At 39.0% G+C, this 19,848-nt stretch overlaps 1 protein-coding gene and 1 long non-coding RNA gene across 19 annotated transcripts in view; one reads left to right on the top strand and one right to left on the bottom strand.

The window, feature by feature from the left end:
- Positions 1 to 19,848, bottom strand: part of LOC141508823 (uncharacterized) — a 71,397-nt gene that overhangs the window by 32,483 nt on the left and 19,066 nt on the right. For 4 of the 6 annotated variants that reach the window (XR_012474510.1, XR_012474506.1, XR_012474508.1 and 1 more), the window contains 2 exons: positions 12,186 to 12,337; positions 9,359 to 9,432 (listed from right to left, as the gene is read on the bottom strand). This is a non-coding gene — a long non-coding RNA (uncharacterized LOC141508823). The remainder of the gene's footprint in view (positions 1 to 9,358; positions 9,433 to 12,185; positions 12,338 to 19,848) is intronic. The other 2 variants (XR_012474511.1, XR_012474509.1) reach the window with 2 other exon arrangements.
- The window catches only part of SCMH1 (Scm polycomb group protein homolog 1), a 156,500-nt gene that overhangs the window by 133,659 nt on the left and 2,993 nt on the right, over positions 1 to 19,848 (top strand). For 8 of the 13 annotated variants that reach the window (XM_074217760.1, XM_074217759.1, XM_074217758.1 and 5 more), the window contains 2 exons: positions 2,111 to 2,311; positions 4,123 to 4,308. In XM_074217760.1, the coding sequence (XP_074073861.1) occupies positions 2,111 to 2,311; positions 4,123 to 4,308 (387 nt within the window). Of the gene's footprint in view, positions 1 to 2,110; positions 2,312 to 4,027; positions 4,309 to 4,513; positions 19,845 to 19,848 lie in introns of those variants that run through there. The other 5 variants (XM_074217765.1, XM_074217767.1, XM_074217766.1 and 2 more) reach the window with 5 other exon arrangements.

The raw sequence follows: 19,848 nt of genomic DNA, 5'->3' as shown, positions 1-19,848 counted from the left end.
CTGAGAGTACAAACAAGAAAAATGACACATACCCTCGAGAAATGTATCTAATAAGACAGATTCAGTATGTACAAAGAGAAGTTTGTGACAAAGGTACAATGATTGAGAGAAATACAAAATGTCTAAAAAAAATTGAGTAGAAAGAAGATATCACTCTAATTTGGGAGAATTCAGGAAGCTTCTTGAAGGTTGGGTCTTGAAGGAAGATAAAGAATTTCATAAGCAGAGATGTGGATGGGATGCTTTACAAGGCTTGGGGAAGAATCTTCAATGAAGATCCAGAGGCATAAGAAAGCAGGAAATGCCAAGTAAGTCCTGCTGGTCTCAAAAATGGAATTCATGAAAAGAGGCTATTGTGAAAAATAAACTCAATTCAGTTTAATAAACATTCATTAAGTGCCCTCTCTAAGTCAAGATGGTTCTTAGTTAAGTGTTGGAGATAAAATGAAAAAAACTTAACTAAGTAGGTCTAGGTATAAAGTAACATGACTAATTTTTTAACAAGTATACAAGAACTTGTACAAATGAGATGCCCTTCAAAAAAGTCATCTTCAAAGACTAAGCTCATTTCAACAAAGTTTCTGTTGCAGAAGATAATTTTAAAACTTTTAAAATTAAGAGATTATCTGTCTTTTTAATATTGGTAGCAGATTCTTATTGAGTAGATTTTTATTTTTACTATAAATATTATTGTTATATAGTCTTTTCAGTCATGTCTAACTTTTTGTGACCCTATTTGGGTGTTCCTGGAAGAAATATTGGAATGGTTTGCTATTTCCTTCTCTAGTTCATTTTAAAGAAAAAGAAACTGAAGCAAGCAGGGTTAAGTGCCTTGTTCAGGATCACACAGCTAGTAAATTTCTGAGGCCAGATTTGAACTCCAACATTATTCTTGATATTATTCTTAAGCTGATGAAGCTGGAAAGAAGAAATTTTATCAGACAGCAGTCCTCAGGCCCTTTACCTTGGCTCTGGAAAGTGGCCCTGCAGATCAGAAGCTACCTTGGATTTTTTTTGGAAAGACAAGCTAAATGAGCATTAATGTTAACCATTGGGAAGTCCTGATATTCAGGAAGGTCCTGAGAGTGTGCCCTGATTTTCCCTTAAAAGATGGAAGAAAAGGTCTCCTGGTTTGGTCTCAGGCCTTCTCCTCCTTGGGATGCCTTGGTGGAAATAGCAAAAACCAGTACTAAAATGGCAGAAGCAGTTCAGATTGACAAGTCCAGAATCTTCCTTGTCATTTTTAAGTGTCCTTTATTTTTATTTTTCTCTCCTGGCTAGTGTGCCAACATCAGACAGATCCATTTTAAGGTCCAGAAAGTCCTTTAAAGACCAAGACATTTTAAAAAAACAATAAAAAGATACATGAAAATAATGTACCAAAAAGATAGAATTTGAATTTTTTTATTTAACCAAATGTTTTTCACATAAATGTGAAATTTTCTGCATAAATGCACTTATAATTAAAAGAATGAGTGGCTGTTGTACATCATCACTAGTTGATATTAAGCCTATTGTACATATTCTTGTCTCAGAGAGGAACAGCGATAGTTTGAGCTAGAAGTTTAGTCTATTATCCTTTTGACCCTTTCAGCAAGAAACTCCAGGTTTGAGAATGAAGCAGGTGACCAAGGAAAGAAGGGCCTCTCAGCTTTACTCTTCTTTCATAGAACTTACTTCTTCACCCCATCCCTGATGCTCTAGTCTCCTCCCCTTTCCTCCTCACTCCTAGTCCTCCACACTCCTCAGGAAGTAGAAAGGCAGACAGTGATCAAGAGATAGGGAGGATATATGGAGAGAAGGACAGGAAGGATTTGTAAGAATGTACATTTGGGGGATTGCTAGGAATTTTGTTTTCAGTATGAGAAAGATAATTGTCATTTGGGGTCCTGGCTTTTTGACAACATCATTTTCCCCTGCAGGCATTTCTCTAGAACTTTTGATCATGGAGCCAATACCAGCTGGGGATAAGTTTCCTTTTTTCCTTCCCACTCCACCCCCCTCCATCTTCTGCGGTATTGCAGTGGGCAAACAAATTGAGACTGAGACGTGAAAGTGAAGGTGGAAGATCTCTATTGTCTGAGTCCCACAGCTTCTTTTTCTCCTGTAGTTTGCATCTACTTGAACAAGAATGGAAGCACTGGCCCCCACTTGGACAAAAAGAAGGTCCAGCAACTGCCTGACCACTTTGGGCCAGCACGGGCCTCAGTGGTCCTGCAGCAAGCAGTACAGGCCTGCATTGACTGTGCTTACCACCAGAAGACTGTCTTCAGCTTCCTCAAGCAAGGCCATGGCGGGGAAGTCATCTCAGGTAAGCACCCTCTCCTATCTGCCTGGGGCCTGAGCCTTGCCCTTCCCTCATTTACAGGCATGGCCAGGGCCCTAGGCAGCTAGAAGGGCAGGAATTTTCTTCCTGCTTTGTATCTCCTAATCTGCCTCACCTCTTTAACTCTTAGTAAAGTGGGAAAAGGTTTCTTAGGAAATGAGGTGGTTGTAGGAAAAGGTTCCCCACTCAGGAGCAATAAGCTCCCCAGCTCTCCCCTGGCCACATTCCTGAACCTTTTTCCTAACTGCTGGGCCAATACAATGATAGTTCATTACTTGAATCAGGTGAATAGGCCTCTAAATCTTTCCATTTTACCACTTTTACCTGCCTCTGCCCCAAAATGCTTCAGTGAATGTTATCCTCTCCTCTTCATACATAGCATACCACTTTGAAGAGTTCTCCAAAAATGGGTATCTTTAAGGCATCTTTAATTTCTCCAAACTATTTGGGAATTTTCTTTCCCACTCTCAGAGAGTACAGTACCTTTAACCTAGCTTTGCTATGTCCTTATTCTCTTAGCACAAGAGAGGATGTGTCCTATTCTAAGGAGGGCAAAGCAGTTCTTTTTTCCTTCTCTGGACTCACTTTAGAACCTAGATCAGCATCATAAAATCCCTTGATTATTTTCACCTTTATTTTTCCAAAACTTACATTTCATTTTCTTCCAAATCTCTTTCCCCTTCAGCAGCTCTGATGAATACCAACAAGAGGAGATATATCCTTTGCCCTCTAAATACCCACTTGATTGTCCCTTGTTTCTCTCCTTTTCTCTCTCCCCACTTCCCCCCCAATAACAACATCTAACCGTGAGAAGCCTCACTGGTGCCTGGCAGAGCTATCAGTGCCTAGATACCACCTTAACAGAACCAGATCATATACATCTGCCCATTAGACTGTCCAGGCCCTGGACACTCACTGTAACATGATGCAATAGCAAAAACACTAGTTTGGGAATTCATAATTATAACCTACATTTATATGTTGCTTTACATGTTCATCTCATTTGATTCTCATTATAGCACCATATAGTAGGCAATAAAGTGTCATTATCCCTGTTTTGTAGAGAATACTAAGAGGTGAAAAGGCAAACAAAGGACACATGACTAGAAATGGCAGAGCTGGATTTTGAATCCTTCTCTAAGGACTTCAAACCCAGTACTCTTCCCACTGGACTGCATCCCCCTCCTCACCTGTGAGCTAGTTTTGTGACCAGGGGCAAGTCATTCTGCTGCCTTGTGCCTCTGTTTGTTCATCTATAAAATAAACATGATCATAGAATACTTTCATTCCTTAGCTCATAGGGTTATTGTGATTAAAAAAAAATTTTGTACATCTTAAATTGTTAGAAAGGACCCTTTTTTAACAATCTGTACTGGAAATTGTTATAGTTCCTTCTGGTCTTGTGGATTATCCCCTCTTCTCTGCAGTGTGTCTTATCTTCTTCTGAGTGGGACTTGTGCAGACAGCTCCTTAAAGAACAGATTCTTTTTTTCCCCTTGAGGCTCAACTCAGCTGATGGAGGAGCAGATATATTCCTAGTTGTTTTTATAGGTTGGGTAGATTTTGTTTGCAGCCCTGGGTGGACCTGTCCTGACTCTTCCCATTATCACAAATTCAGGACCTCTGGAGCAGGAGCCCCCCCCATCTCAGCCCACCAGGGGGGTGGATATCAGTGGCTCTGACTTGCCTTTGTTTAACCAGGTGACACTGAAAGGCAGGCGTTGGCAGCAGTGCGGCCCCAGCTCCTCCTGCACCATGGGGCTTATGTGTTCTGCCGTGTTTGCTTAACTCTGTAGCTGTATTTGACCGGGAGCAGCATACCCTCAACCTGCCAGCGGTCAACAGCATTACCTTCGTCCTTCGCTTCCTGGAGAAGCTGTGCCGAAACCTCCGGAGTAGCAACCTGTTCGGCAACCAGCCCTTCACGCAGAATCACATGCAGCTGTCCACCACTGAGTACGACCACGACAGGTACCTACCAGGTAGGAGCTGGGATGGGCCTAGGCTTGGAGAGCACCTCGGGCTGGTGGAAGGAGTCAGGAGGCTGGAGGAGGCAGCTCTGGGTTGGCCTAGTTAAGGGGCATCCATGCCTAGAGGAGAGCTTTACTTTCTAGGGGCAGATCACAGAATAATCACAAAGCTGCAAGGGAGGGGCCTTTCATCTAATCCAACCCCTTCATTTTACAGAGAAGAACACTAAGGCCCCAAAAGGGTAAGTGACTTGCTCAAGCTCATACAGCTACTATGTTGTCAAGCTGGGACTCAACCAAGATTTTCTTAGTCCATGTCAGACTTTCTTTCTGTCCCTTTACTGTTGCCATGCTTTGGGGAGTAAGTCTCATCCCCCTCTTTTGCTTTCTCCTGGACTTTAATCTTCTCAACTCTTTGGGCTTCCTCTCATTCCCTCTGGGTCTGTATAAGCACAAATAGATGATTCAATGAACCCCATGCTGAGAATCTGGGAAGTCACAATTCTTCTACTTTACACCACTCAGGTGATTTTATTCTTGTCTCAATTTTGGTAGCTATGAACTAGAATGGATATTTCTATCCAACAGGGAAATTTAGCCTCAGAATACCGATGAGAAACTTATTTCCTAATGATTGGCTGTGCTATGTTTCTTTTGGCATATACCAAATAAACTTCCTTCACCGCAACACTTCATGCAAGTCAATTCATGCTCCCTGCTATCTTTGACTGGGTTGGAAAATCACTTTTTAAAGTTGACTTAGCAGACTCATAGCAGGGAAGCATGTGCCACGTGGCTGCCTAAGTGACTAAGCACATCTAAGAGAGGTCCAAGAAGGCAGGGCCCTGCGTTCTGAACCACTCAGAGGGGAGCCAGACTCTGAAAACATTCAGGAGAGGTAAGAGCCTTCAAGTTTCCTGGAATGACCTTCCCAACTGAGTATGCATTGGGAAAAAGGGCTTCTGACTTTGAAATGCTTTCAAGGAGGGCAAGATCATTGTGTTGCCACTTCAGCTATTCCTTTGGTTCTTCACTATTTTCTTTCCTTGAAGGGGAAAGTCACAGTTTCTCATCAGTTTCTCCTTTACTTCAATGCTAGTATGAAGAAGCATTCCTCCAGCATCAAAATCTACAGGGAGTGAAGAGCTCTGTTCTGATCAGGTTTCCTATAGATCAGGCAATGGACAGGACTGGGATATTGTAATTAAATAGCCTTCCCAAAGCACATCATGATAAAAAAGGGAGGCTGAATTATCAAGACCCCTTGGAATGTAAACTGGAACTAGAATCTGCCTTGCCATTCAAGAAACTTCATTTCCCAGAGACCAGTCTCTAATCACCTGTGGAACAGGACTATACCTGGCATTCCCAGTAATGCAAGTAGATGAGATTTTTAATCCTTCTGGCTAACAGAACTTCATTCACGCATTTCATAATGAATCCTGATTATGTGCAAAATCCTGAGACTAAAACATGGTGGAACTCCTATTCTTAACAGGGAAGATGATGTCAAACAATCAAAAGCATTTTCAAGTCCCTATTCTGTGCTAGCCTGTGGGCTAGGTTGGTACATTAAAAAATGAAACAATCCATGTTCTCTAAGGGTCTTAAATTCTATGGGGTAAGGCATCATGTAGACATATACATCTATATACAAAATAAATACAAAATTAGGACATAATAGTTTGAAATAGTTGGGAGATAGGGTGAGTTCATGTAGAAGCTTGTACTTAAGCTTGAAGAGGGACAGAGGAGAGCAGGGAGTAGGCATGAGAGATAGCCAATGTGAAGACCAGAGGATGGGAGCCAGAATGCCTTGTGAGAAACCAAAAGGCCAGTCTGGAGTGTGCTAAGAGGAGTGATGTATAACAAGATATGGTCACAAGGCAGCGGGGAGGAAAGAATGGTGAGTGGCATATATGAATGGCAAAGAATAAGAAGTCACTTCTGAATCAGGGAATCAGGGGGCACATTACAGTAAAGGTGATATTAGGCATTTTGATGTGTTTTAGTACAGTTATCCATAGTTATGAAACTACAGATGTAGTGGATTGATTGGCATTGCATTTGGTCCTGGTCTTCCCAGGTCAGGGATTTCCAAGGTTCCTTTCGGATAAAAGGGACCATACATTTTTCTCCCAGAACAAAATCTTCTAACCCCTTTCTGTCTGAATATTATCAGGGATGATTCTCAAGAGTATTCTTGGGAGATTTCCAAGAAAATTAGCAGTTTTCTTGCCAAAGTACTGAGATCCTTCAGGGATTGATAACAGGTAACTACTGTACAGTATCTTGAGTTCCTCATGACAAAGGTATTTGTGTAAAACTTCTATCTGCATGTATCTGTAATTTTTCTCTCTCCCAAGTAACATGTTCAATTAATAGTGACTTGTCTCCTAAAAAAATAATTCAGAGTTACTTAAAGCTAGTAGGGTTAGTTACATATGTTGATCAGATTCTTATTAGAGTTGAAACCACTGTGCATGTACTTTTCTTTCTCTTCTTCCTCCCTACTATCCAAGCAAACCTGACTCTCAGTCCTTTTAGTAGTGGCATTTTTTTTGGCCATCATCCAAAAGGAAGCTCAGAAATGAGTATCTGTGTATGTATATGTTAATGTTGTATGGGTATGCTACTCTCTTGTCTGATTAGTGCAAGCCTGACCTGTGGTCTGGAGAGATGTTCACCTAGAGCTTGGCAATTTAAGAAGGTCTTTTCTCCAGAGAGAACAGAATTCTCTCTTCTAGATTTTAATTCTGTACCCTTCTCCTTTCCTTGATTCTGCTTGCTATTCCCCCTCCCATACTTAAATTTTTCAATTTTGAAATTTAGAAGGCAGCATAATGTATGAGAATGGACCTGCTTGCTATTCCCCCTCCCATCCTTCAATTTTTCAGTTTTGCTCTTTAGAAGGCAGCATAATGTATGAGAATGGACCTGCAGTGGAGATCAAGAGACCTGGGTTCTAGTCTCAGCCTTGGGAAAATCATTTCCCCTCTCAGGGCCTCAGTCCCCTCATTTATAAAATGAAGGGGTTAGACTAGAAAAATCTCTAAGGTCTTTTTCAGCTCTAAAATTGTACTTTGTATTGTTCAGTACCTTCCCACTATTATGAGCTTTCTAAATAGAAACATAAAAATCATTAACAGTCAAATGTAATTACTTCTTCCAATATATTCTCTCATCTGGAGAAGCCTTACAAGTTTCAAGGTCAACGTATACATTGTAATCCTCACTGCTATCATTCTTTTTTTTTCTTTAGGTTTATGCAAGGCAAATGGGGTTAAGTGGCTTGCCCAAGGCCACACAGCTAGGTAATTATTAAGTGTCTGACACCAGATTTGAACCCAGTTGCTCCTGAGTCCAGGGCCGGTGTTTTATCCACTGCGCCACCTAGCCACCCCAGTGCTATCATTCTTTGTAATTATTTTCACTTTAGAATTTGGAAATTTTGTGGCAGAAAAAAATGATCCTTGGTTTATAAGTTGGATTTTTCATTAGCTCATAATATTCAAATATAGACTTCCCTTCCTGGACAAATAGTTGGCTTCTCCCTGTGCATTTGGGTCTTTCATAGCGTACTTGCCACTTTGTGACCTGAAGTAACTTTTATACCAAACACATTATTCCTGAGACAATTTAATGGTGTGAAAAAGAGCATAGGAATCTAAATTGGTAAATGTGACCCTAATTCTTCTCAGTTATAGAAATATCACTTATCCTCATCTGTAAAATGAGGATAATAGTAATGTTACAATGTACCTTACACAAACATGCTTGGTAAACATTAAAGCACTAAACAAGTGAGAGCGTCAGTTCCATTAGATGCAGTGAGATTAAAAGTAATGAGAACAGAATTCATATTAGATATTTTCCCCATCAAAATGACCATTTTAGTAGCTACACATTAATTCAAGTCATGCTCCTATCATCCAAAACCTATCATAAATTGGAGACACTATGTCCAGAATGATGAAGGTCATAGTCCCACTGTCCTCTATTAATGGATGAACATGCAGACCTTTTGGAAAGAATCTTGCTAAACTGGAGCATTTCCAGAGGAAAATGACCACTGTGATGAGAGGACTGGAGAACGTGCCATAAAAGGACTAGTTTAAGGAATTTAGAGATAAGAGAAGATGAGTTGGAAACATGATATCTGTGTTGAAGTAGGTGCAGTGTGCTGACATGTAAAAGAGGCCCCACTGAGCAGAGTTAGGGACCAGTGGGTGGAAGTGGATGAGAGACTTGATAGGGGAAAAAACTGCCTGAAAATTAGAACTACCCCAAATTGGAATGGACTGTCACAGGAAGTAATTGAGTTTACAGTTACATCACTTGCTGGGGATACTATAGATGGAATTCTTGTTCACGTTCATTGACCATGATTACCTCTTCAACTGGATTTTGGACCATAGAATTAGAACTAGGAGGGACCTTTAGTATCAGATTCAGGGTTGTTTCTACTATAAATCATGCTGCATCTTTTAGGATGCATATTTATTGACAAAACTACCTCATTACTTCAGTCACATCTAATATTGCCTATCTGGATCTCCTTAGAGCAAACTTAGTTCCAAAATAGAAATCTGCTTCTTCATTGGTATGAAGTACACCAGTATCCAAGGACACCTTTCCCTCCCTGTCTTCTCTCTCCCCATGCTTAACTTCAACCTTCAGTTCTTCACCTATAAAAATAGGGATAATTTGTGCTACCTATTTCACAAAGTTATTGTAAGAGCATTTTATAAACCACAAAATGCTACCAAAAATCTGTTTGTTGTTATGCATACAGATCTCTGCTCTCTGCTCAGGACGACTCTTGTTTGACCTACCCTGTAGGTCATCCTCACTGCTTTGCCTTGAAAGCCCTTCTGAAGAAAGGCACAAAAGCTGTTTTTGTTGTGGATTTATCAGGTTGGTAGGACCAATTAATATCAGAGGGAAGAGAAGATAACGCTTGCTAAGGATTGTGTTCATCTGCTGGTTAGGCACCTTATCACCTGCATTCTCACCTGATCTTAACCCTCCATGGAAGAGTTTGGACTTGTATCTGTCATACCTTCAGTCTGCTGGAAAACAGGATTTGTCCTTCTCAAACTGGGTTTGTTAACCGCTTGGAATTGGTGCCCTCTGCTGGAAAACAAGAGAAAATACTGGCCTCAGATATAAAGGTGGTGTACTCTACTGAGGTTAAAAAAAAAAGCATTTGAAGCGCTTGAGCCTTAGCACTGGTCTCATCAACAATTCTTTCTAGCAAGCAGAACTTCAAGTTGCTTTGTAATATTGAAAAAATTCTGTCATCACTCAAAAATCAGCATTAGGAGCATTTTAAGCTGGGATAGCCTTAGGGTCAGTCAGAAACCCAGCAAGTACAGATCAACCTCTAAAGAGCCAGCTGGTGTTTAGCTCCATCAATGCTTGGAGTAACAGCCCTAGTAGTGCCCTAATGGGTGGCTGATTTTAGGCTAAAGGAAGGAGCCATCCTTTATACAGGTTGGAATGTGTCTGCAACATTTATCCCAGTCAGTTGTTCTCTTTAGAGTAGATTGAACCAGGCAGGAATTGAAATAATAGTTACTCCCATCTAGCCACTTGGCAGAATTAGACTGAGTATAAAAATGTTCAAATCTATGGAGCAACCTCTGGTGGGCTCAGAGCATGTCAGTAGGCCCCTGATGTGCCGTACATTAGTGTAGAACAATCTCAGGAGCTTCACCTGTAAGGCAGAGACATCCTGGTTCCCTTCTATGAGAAAGTAGTGACAAGGGTTGGTAGGTAGAGTATGTATACTTTGCTATATTAGGCATATTATATGTATATTAATTAAAATATAGGAGGGCCTTACATTCTCCTTAGTATTTGAACTGTGCAATTTCCTTAACACAGTATTTAACATAATATCTAAAAGGGACCTGCCTGACATAATAGTGACTTATTTATGTGTAGGACTTTACAAATCATACAAATGCAAGCTTACACAGTACTTTACTGGCTTCTCATTTCTTTTTTCAAAACAACTCTGTGAAGTAATAATAATAATCATTTCTCGGGGCGGCTAGGTGGCGCAGTGGATAAAGCACTGGCCCTGGAGTCAGGAGTACCCAGGTTCAAATCCGGTCTCAGACACTTAATAATTACCTAGCTGTGTGGCCTTGGGCAAGCCACTTAACCCCATTTGCCTTGCAAAAACCTAAACAAAAAACAAATAATAATCATTTCTCATCCTTGAGATGAGACTCCAGGATCTTGTGCCCTACTTAAGTTTACTAGATTATAAATTCCATGAGGGGAACTTTTCAGTGCCTTTCTTTAAGAAGGCTCTAATGAATATTTGTTGCTGAAGGGTAGGCAGTTAGTATGTGGTAGATAAAGGGATTAAATCCTAGGTGCTCTGACCCCTGAATTGTTTTCTATTAAACCATATTACCTTTCCCTTTCATAGTAGTATATTGTTGAATCTACAATCAGAATATTAGTGAAACTTAGGGAATTTGTAGGTAATAAGATGAAGGTCAGCTCAAGCAGGACTCAGGATGCTATTTGATTGCTAAATGAAATGCCAAGCCTGGTGTTTCTGAATCTCTAAATGCTACTAGCTAAAATAGCAATAGAATTTAATACAGCTAGAGTATGGGAGTTATAAAATCCTAGCATTTGGAGTTGGCCGGGACCTTAGGGATCATTCCATTACAATCCTTTCATTTCACAAAAGAGAAAACTGAGGCCCAGAGAGAAAATGCCCTAAGTTAGAGGTGGTAAGAAGCAGGTCTAACAAAAACAGTGATATCATGGAAAGCGTGTTGGAATTAAGAGTCAGGTTATATAATTTTGATGAAGTCACCTTATCTCTCTGGGAACCCATATCTCTGTCTCCAAGATGAGACAGTAGGACTAGAAGATCTCTAAAAGATTTGGGGGGGGGGGTCTTTGTTTACGATCCTATTGTTCTGTGACTCTAAATTCCAACACTTTTTATGCTATGTTGAATGGCAGCAGGTGGAAATTCTGTATGTCATTCCCTGCTTCCCTACCAATTTATTGCATTTTCTCAGACATATTACAGAGCTTCTTCAAATCTTTCTCTTCATAGAAAAGGGAATCATAATTTTGCTTGTAGGAAAGTAGCACAATGGAACAAAGAGTGAATTTGTGGTCAGAGACCTGAATTTGAATATTAAACTTGAATCCTGAATAAATCATTTAAGTGCTGTGGACCTCAGTCTCCTAATCTGTAAAATGATGGAGTTAGATTTCTTCCTGCTTTAAATTCTTTCACACATTTTATCCTATTACATATTCAGTTAACAAATCTTGCTTTTTCCCTCTACCATATTCACTTACATTCGACCCCTTTTCTCTATTCACATAGTCACCATCTTGGTTTAAACCCTTATCACTTCTTGTCTAGCCTATAATATTGGCTTCCTAGTCTCCTTGTTTCTCCCTTCTCAAATTCATCTTTTACATGGCCTTTCATAAAGCTCATGTTTGTCTAAGACTTTGCTGTACAAAACAGCTCCAGTGTTCCCTTGTTTTGCTTTTTTTTTTATTTTTATTTTTGCAAGGCAAATGGGTTTAAGTGGCTTGCCCAAGGCCACACAGCTAGGTAATTATTAAGTGTCTGAGACCGGATTTGAACCCAGGTACTCCTGACTCCAAGGCCGGTGCTTTATCTGCTATGCCACCTAGCCGCCCCCTGTTTTGCTTTTAAGATTTTTCATGTACAGGACTTATTCAAGGTTTTCCAACCTCATTATATATCACTTCCCTTTCTGCACCCTTTGGTTCAACCAAAGTAGCCTTCTTTTTGTTCTTTACACATGCAACTCCCATTTCCTGTCTCCTTGACTTGTCACTGACTGTCTCACCATGCCTTGTTCCCTTACCTTTGCCTCATCAAATCCCTCTCTTCTTTCAAGACGCAGCTGGAAAATCATCTTCAGTATGGAGCCTTTCCTTCTCTCCCAAGCTTCATCCTGCCATCAAACATGATTCCTCTTCTCTTTCCCTACCTTGTTCCTTGTATTTATTTTGTATTCTGTATGTGTTACACAAACACATTTGCATTGATTGATATTGTCTTCCTTATTGGGAAATAATCTGCTTTAGAGGAGAGATTATTTCATTTTTTGTATTTTTATCCCCCGTCACCTAAAATGACACCTGATACATAGTAGGTACTTAATAAATGGTATTAGACAAAAGAGATAGTAGAGTACTATGGCATGTTAGGTGGTGGTGGAGGAGCTATGCCCTGTGCTCAGACCTCAGTCCTCCTTGTGGGTCGGGGAGGGGGAGGCAGTGAGGTTAGGTGGCCAGTTCTGGAACCTCCATAGTGTTTGCCAGTGAGGCTCATGATGCCTTTTATTAACCACCCACTGTGTACAGAACCTGTACCAGGAATGGGAGAAAGTCACTACTCTTACAAATCTGAGCATTTATAAAGAAGAATGTAATAGGCTAATAAGTATCATACATATTATCTATATATATACATATATATACATATATAAATACTCTTTGAAAGAGAGACTAATACATAAGTATATGATTTTTTTTCCCTTATATTCCCTTTTGTTCTGATATTTTTTCACAAAATGACTAATATGGAAATATATTTAACATAGTTGTACATGTATAACCTATATCAGATTACTTACTGTGTGGGGAGAGGGGAGGGAAGGGAGGAAGGGATAAAAATGTGGAACTCAAAATCGTCTAAAATGAGTATTGAAAACTCTCTGTATATGTAATTGGGAGCACTATGTGAGTTTGATGTTGGGCATTCATTACAATTGGAGTAAAAGGGATACTTTTATAAAGGAGGTGGCATTTGAGTTGGACTTTTGTCATTGTATCTTCAGCACTTAACATAAAATGACACTTAATAAATGCTTGTTGAATTGTTCTTATTTTTAATTCAATTTTTTTTAGTTCTGAATTCTTTCCCTCTTTTCTCCTCCATCAAGTAGACAGAAAACTCATTAAAATTCTGTACAGTCATGCAAAACTAATCTTCACATTAACTGTGTACCCAAATAGAAATAAGGAAAAAGAGAGCAAAACGTGTTTCCTTCTGTACTCTGAATCCATCAGTTATCCACCTGGAGGTGGATAGCATATTTTTTATTTTCCCAATTATATATACAGATAGTTTTCAATATTCTTTTTAGAAGTTTTTAATTCCACATTTTTCTCCCTTCCTCCCTTTCCTCCTCCCTTCCCACACAGCAAGTAATCTGATATAGGTTATACATGTACAACTATGTTAAACATATTTCCATATTAGTCATTTTGTGAAAAAATATCAGAACCGAAGGGGAATAAACATGAGAAGGAAAAAACAAAATAAATTTTTAAAAAGTGAAAATGGTATGTTTTGTTCTGCATTCAACTCCATGGTTCTTTCTCTGGATGTGGAAAGCATTTTCCAACACAAGTCCCTTAAAATTATCTTTGTTTGGGGCAACTAGGTGGCACAGTGGATAGAGCACTGGCCCTGGAGTCAGGAGTACCTGAGTTCAAATCCAGCCTCAGACACTTAATAATTACCTAACTGTGTAGTCTTGGGCAAGCCACTTAACCCTGTTTGCCTTGCAAAAACCTAAAAAAAGGGGCAGCTAGGTAGCACAGTGGATAGAGCACCAGCCCTGGAGTCAGGAGTACCTGAGTTCAAATCCGGCCTCAGACACTTAATTATTACCTAGCTGTGTGGCCTTGGGCAAGCCACTTAACCCCATTGCCTTAAAAAAAAAAACTAAAAAAAATTATCTTTGTTTGTTGTCCTGCTGAGAAGAGCCAAATCTATCATAGTTGATCATCACACAGTGTTGCTGTTTATAAAGGATAGCATGTTTTTATCATGAACCCTATGGAATTATGTTTGGTCATTATGCTGATCAGCTTTCCTAAGTCTGTCAAAGTTGAATATCTTAGATACACTAATATACTGTTTGTGAAACTGTGAATTGGTCCAAGAGCAAAAGAGCATTTTGGAAAACAATTTTGAACTCTGCCTCCAAGGGCTATAAAATTGCATGTCATTTTACCCAGCACTGTGACTGCTAGTTCTATACTCCAAAGAGATAAAGGGAAAAGGACCCATGTGTATTAAAATGTTTAGAACATCTCTTTTTGTGGTGGCAAAAAAAAAAATTGGAAACCATCAACTGGAGAATGGCTAAGCAAATTATAGTATGTGACTGTGTGATGGAATACTATTATACTATAAAAAATGATGAGTATTAATTCAGGAAAACCTGGGAAGATCTATATGAACTGATAAAAAGTGAATGAGAAGAACCAAGAGATCAATGTATACTATAGTAATGGTGTAATGTAATTAACTGTGAAAGACTTAGCAACTCTGATCCACAATAATTCCAAAGGACACATGATGAAAAATGCTGTCCATTCTAGATGGACAACTGATAACTGAGTATAGATCTATCAAAGCATAATTTTTCTTACTTTTCTTGCTTTTTTACTGCAACATGACTAATATGGAAATGTGTTTTACATGATTTCATATGTATAATGGGCATCATATTTCTTGCCTCCTCAGGGAATGAGGGAGGGTTGTTGAAGAAAGAAAAGAATTTGGAACTGAAAATAAATTAAAATAAGGAAACAAAAAACAAAAATTGAATATCTTTACAATAGTTACAAATTATTCCCTTCAATCTCATTTCATTTGGGGGGGGTCTTTTTTTTGCAAGGCATTGGGGTTAAGTGACTTGCCCAAGGTCACACAACTAGGTTATTATTAAGTGCTTGAGGTTGGATTTGAACTCATGTCCTCCTGACTCCAGGGCAGTGCTTTATCTACTGTGCCACCTATCTGCCCCTGCTTACTTTACTTTGAATCAGATTTTTCTGAAACCATTTCTTTCTCATTTCTTATAGCACACAAGTATTTCATCACATTTATATACTTTAACCTGCTTAATCATTCTTCTCTTGATGGATACTGCCTCAGTTTCCAATTCTTTGCTAACACGAAAAGAGCTGTACAAACATTTTTGTACATATGGGTTCTTTTCCTTTATGGTACTAAGGGTATAGACCTGGTATTGATATTACTGGATCAAAAGGCATGTACAGTGTAATAGTTTGGGGCAGGGGGGCATGGTTCCAAATTGCTTTCCAATAGGTATTAGAGAGTATAATACCTAAGATTTGTCATTGTATTTCTTGCTCTGAAAACTGCCTAATCATACACATTGACCATTTTATCAATTAGGTGATGACTGTTATTCTTAGAAATTTGAATCGTTCCCTATATGAGTCCTTTGTGGGATAGCATGTTTTATCATAAACCCTTTGGAATTATGTTTGGTCATTGTGATGATCAGCTTTTCTAAGTCTGTCAAAGTTGATGATCTTAGACACACTAATATACAGTTCATGGAACTATGAACTAGTACAACCATTTTGGAAAACAATTTGGAACTCTGTCTCCAAGGGCTCACTGCAAAGATTGCCCATCCCCCGCCAAATTTCCTGTTTCTCTTTTAATTCTAACTGTATTGGTTGTGTTTGTACATAAACTTTTTAATTTTTTTTGTAAGCAAAATTGTCATTTTACATCCTGTGAACTTCTCTGTCTTTTGATTGATCATTAATTCTCCTTTCCATAGATCTGACAGGTCATTTCTTCCATGTTCCTTTTACTAATGATGTCACCCTTAACATATAAATCATGTACCCATCTGGAACTTTTCTTGATATACAAAATGAGATGTTGTTCTGTACCTGGTATCTGCCAGAGTATTCTCCAGTTTCCCCAATGAAAAATTACTGCTGAAGTTTTTGTCCCAATATCTGGGATTTGGGGACTTATCAAATCCTGGATTGCTGGTTTCTATATATTATGTACCTAAACTGTTCCACTGATCAACCTCCTATTTCCTACCCTGTTCCCCTTTTTTTTTGAAAATTAAAGCTTTATAAGATATTAAAATCAGGTACCACTAGTCTTCCTTTCTTGAAGAAATATTTCAAAAGTTGTATCAGTAGGACTTCATGATTGAATGTTAGTGAGGAAGAGGAAAATAATCTCTCAAGAGACATAATGAGCTTGTAGAAGAATGCACAATTTTTTTTTAGGTTGTTTTTTTTTTTGCAAGGCAGTGGGGTTAAGTGGCTTGCCCAAGGCCACAAAGCTAGGTAATTATTGTCTGAGGCCGGATTTGAACTCAGGTACTCCTGACTTCAGGGCCGGTGCTCTATCCACCGTGCCACCTAGCCACCCCTAGAATGCAGAATTTTGAGTCAGAGGATCAGAATTCAAGACCTTTCTACGCCATTTACAAGCAGCATAACCTTGGGCAAGTCACTTAATCTTTCTTGAACTCACTCTTCTCATATGTCCAATTTCATTATGTTGTAACTTTTATGTGTATTGATTAATAATTTTTGATGTATTCTGCTCTCAAATAACTAAGGGTAATTGGCCAAGAACCTTCTAGGAAAAGAGCAAGTAATAATGGACATTTCAAGTACCAAAGCAGTCAGTGGCACTCATCTGGTACCATTTTCTACTATTTCTAGGTGTAGGACTAGCCTTGCCTAGGAAATCCACTCAGAGATTTACAGCATTTCCTATTAGAGGAAAGAGAGCATCTAGATACAGAACAGTACTGAAATAAGCCTAGTATCTACTTTGCTCATTCTTCCAGGCCTATTTGGCCTTCAATCCAATACTATAAAATGTCAAAGTAGGAAGAATTTCAGAATGCTACTACCACTGATCCTGATTTGAGTATGTCAGTAGGGTTCTTAAGCAGGTAATGGGGAAACTTTATTCACCAGAGTTTGAGATTAACTTGAAATATCCCTAACCCCATTTACAGAAAGGTCTATTATCTACCCTACTCCAATTCCTTCAGCTTCAGCAGACATGCTCCCAAAATATAGTCATCCTGGGTACTGGTTCCTGTTCAAGTGTTCTGGCCTTGTTTTTAACTTCTCTCTCAGACTGAGAGAGCTCAAAGGTCCAATATTTAGTTCTAGGCAATGGGACAGGCTGAAGAATCTCTCATTCCTAATACACCTATGTAATGGCAGTATATGACAAGGACTAGTTTCACCATTGGTCACCTAATAGGAGAGAATATAGTTGGACATTGTAAGGGTAGCTGGTGGTTCAGAGTAGAGAGGGCAGTGCAAGAAATGAGAAGAGAGTGAAGGACCAGAAAGAAAAGGACAGAAACAGACACTCCTGGGCTCAGCCAGTCTCTGATTAGAACGGTTCCAGTTAATGTTTTGTCCTTCATTCTTGAAGAAAACCATGGCATCACCTCTGTGATGCCATGACAAGTTACATGAATCAGATTTCAGTGAGGGGGAGGCTGTGCTAAGTGACCAGTCTCATTTTCTCCTCCAGAGCCATCTGGGTCCAGTGCCAGATATGAATCAGGATGACTGGAGATGGCCCTGGATATCAGGCAATCAGGGTTAAGTGACTTGCCCAAGGTCAAACAGTTCATAAGAGGCATGTGTCTGTGGCTGGATTTGAACTCCTGTCCTACTGAATCCAAGGCCAGTGCTGTATAGCTCAAAGTACACACAATGGCTAACTGAATGTGAATAAGCACTTTAGTAAGTGTTATGTGGAATTGAGTTGACATTCCCCAAACTTTCTTTAATAATGTTATATCAATGTTTTCTATTTTTGGAGGGGGAAATCCTAACCTATTATTTCTTTTTTTAAGTGTTATTATTTTTTAAATTTATTTTTAAATTTTACAATTTTTCCCCTAATCTCTCTTCCCTCCCCCACCCCACCCCCACAGAAGGTAGTCTGTTAGTATTTCCATTGTTTCCATGCTAAACATTGCTCAAAGTTGAATGTGTTGAGAGACAAATGATATCCTTAAGTTTCAAAATTACATAATAAAATAATGGGATTTTTTTAATTAAAGGTAATAGTCTTTGGTCTTTGTTCAAACTACACAATTCTTTCTCTGGGTACAGATGGTATTCTCCATCTCAGATACCCCCAAATTGTCCATGATTGTTGCACTAAACAAGTCCATTAAGATTAATCATTGGGGCAGCTAGGTGGCACAGTGGATAAAGCACCGGCCCTGTCAGGAGTACCTGTGTTCAAATCTGGTCTCAGACACTTAATAATTACCTAGCTGTGTGGCCTTGGGCAAGCCACTTAACCCCATTTGCCTTGCAAAAAAAAAAAAACCTTAAAAAAAAAGATTAATCATCAACCCCATGTTGCTGTTATGGTGTAGAATGTTCTGGTTCTGCTTATCTCACTCAGTATCAGTTAATGTAAATCCTCCCAGGCTTCTCTGAATTCCCATCCCTCCTGGTTTCTAATAGAACAATAGTGCTCCATTATGTACATAAACCATAATTTGTGCAGCCATTCCCCAATTGGTAGACATTAGTTTCCAATTCTTTGCCACTGCAAACAGAACTGCTATGAATATTTTTGTACAAGTGATGTTTTTACCCTTTTTCATGATCTCTTTAGTGCATAGACCCAGTAGTACTAACCTATTATTTCTTTGGGGTAAGGAACTCCTATCAATGACATCAACAACTCTATTGCAATTTGGTATTATAAGAGAAATTATTATTTTAGTTATTATCTTAGGTGCTAAGATTTAGACTTTAAGACTTAAGGATCTAGTATCTTAGAGGGGCACCAAGATATTAAGTAACTTACTTAGTATTGTACACCTATAATGTGCCATAGTGGGGCCCTAAACATATATCATACCATACAGTCTAATTTGTACAGGCTAAACATATTTCCTCTCATAAATCTAGTTGCTTGAGTTTACCTAAACCATTTCACCATCCCGAGCCTCAGTTTCTTGATCTATAAAGATTGGATTAGATGGTCTCTTAGAGGTCCCTTTCAGTTCCATCAGTCAATCCGTCAGTTATTACTTAGCTATTCCTCCTTGCAAAGAGCTTGCATTGATATCTAACTGGAAGCAGGGTGATGCTCTTGACAAAAACAGGGAAGTTAAAAGAACAGGACATCTCCTGAATAGCAGTCACTTCTTTAGGAAACTGGGTCAGCTATTTAAACCTGCATTTGTAAAAGGCTAGACTCTGGTCCTATACCCCAAATCATGATACAGGACAACCAGTATAAGGGAATTGGACATAGTCTAAAGAAAAAAAACGACTCCAGTAATGTGAGAGCTTCTTCTGAGTTTTTGAAGGGCTATCATGTGAAAGAGGGATCTTGACTACAGAGGGCAGAAATTGCAGAAAAAAATAGATTTCAGCTTAATGTAAAGATGTAAAATAAGCTACTTTGTAGTAATAAGTTCCTTATGACTTGAGGCCTTAAATCTAAGGAAAACTGATCAGTCTTGATGTATTGTAGAGTGAATTCCTCTTCAGGCACAAAGCATATGAGGATCCTTTCAGCTATAAGAGTTTGTGAATACTCTTAGATGTGGAAGTTGTGGTCTTTTTTAAAAAAATTAGTACTGCTAGCTTATAGCATTTTTATTTTTGTGTGTGACTGAGCAGAGATGTGATTGACTTTCTCTCATACTCCTATTTGGT

The sequence above is a fragment of the Macrotis lagotis genome, chromosome 1 (assembly GCF_037893015.1).
Source record: "Macrotis lagotis isolate mMagLag1 chromosome 1, bilby.v1.9.chrom.fasta, whole genome shotgun sequence".
Classification (NCBI taxonomy): Eukaryota; Metazoa; Chordata; class Mammalia; order Peramelemorphia; family Peramelidae; genus Macrotis; species Macrotis lagotis.
The sequence above is the reverse complement of the archived record's forward strand: the minus strand, read 5'-3'. Positions and strand labels throughout refer to the sequence as shown.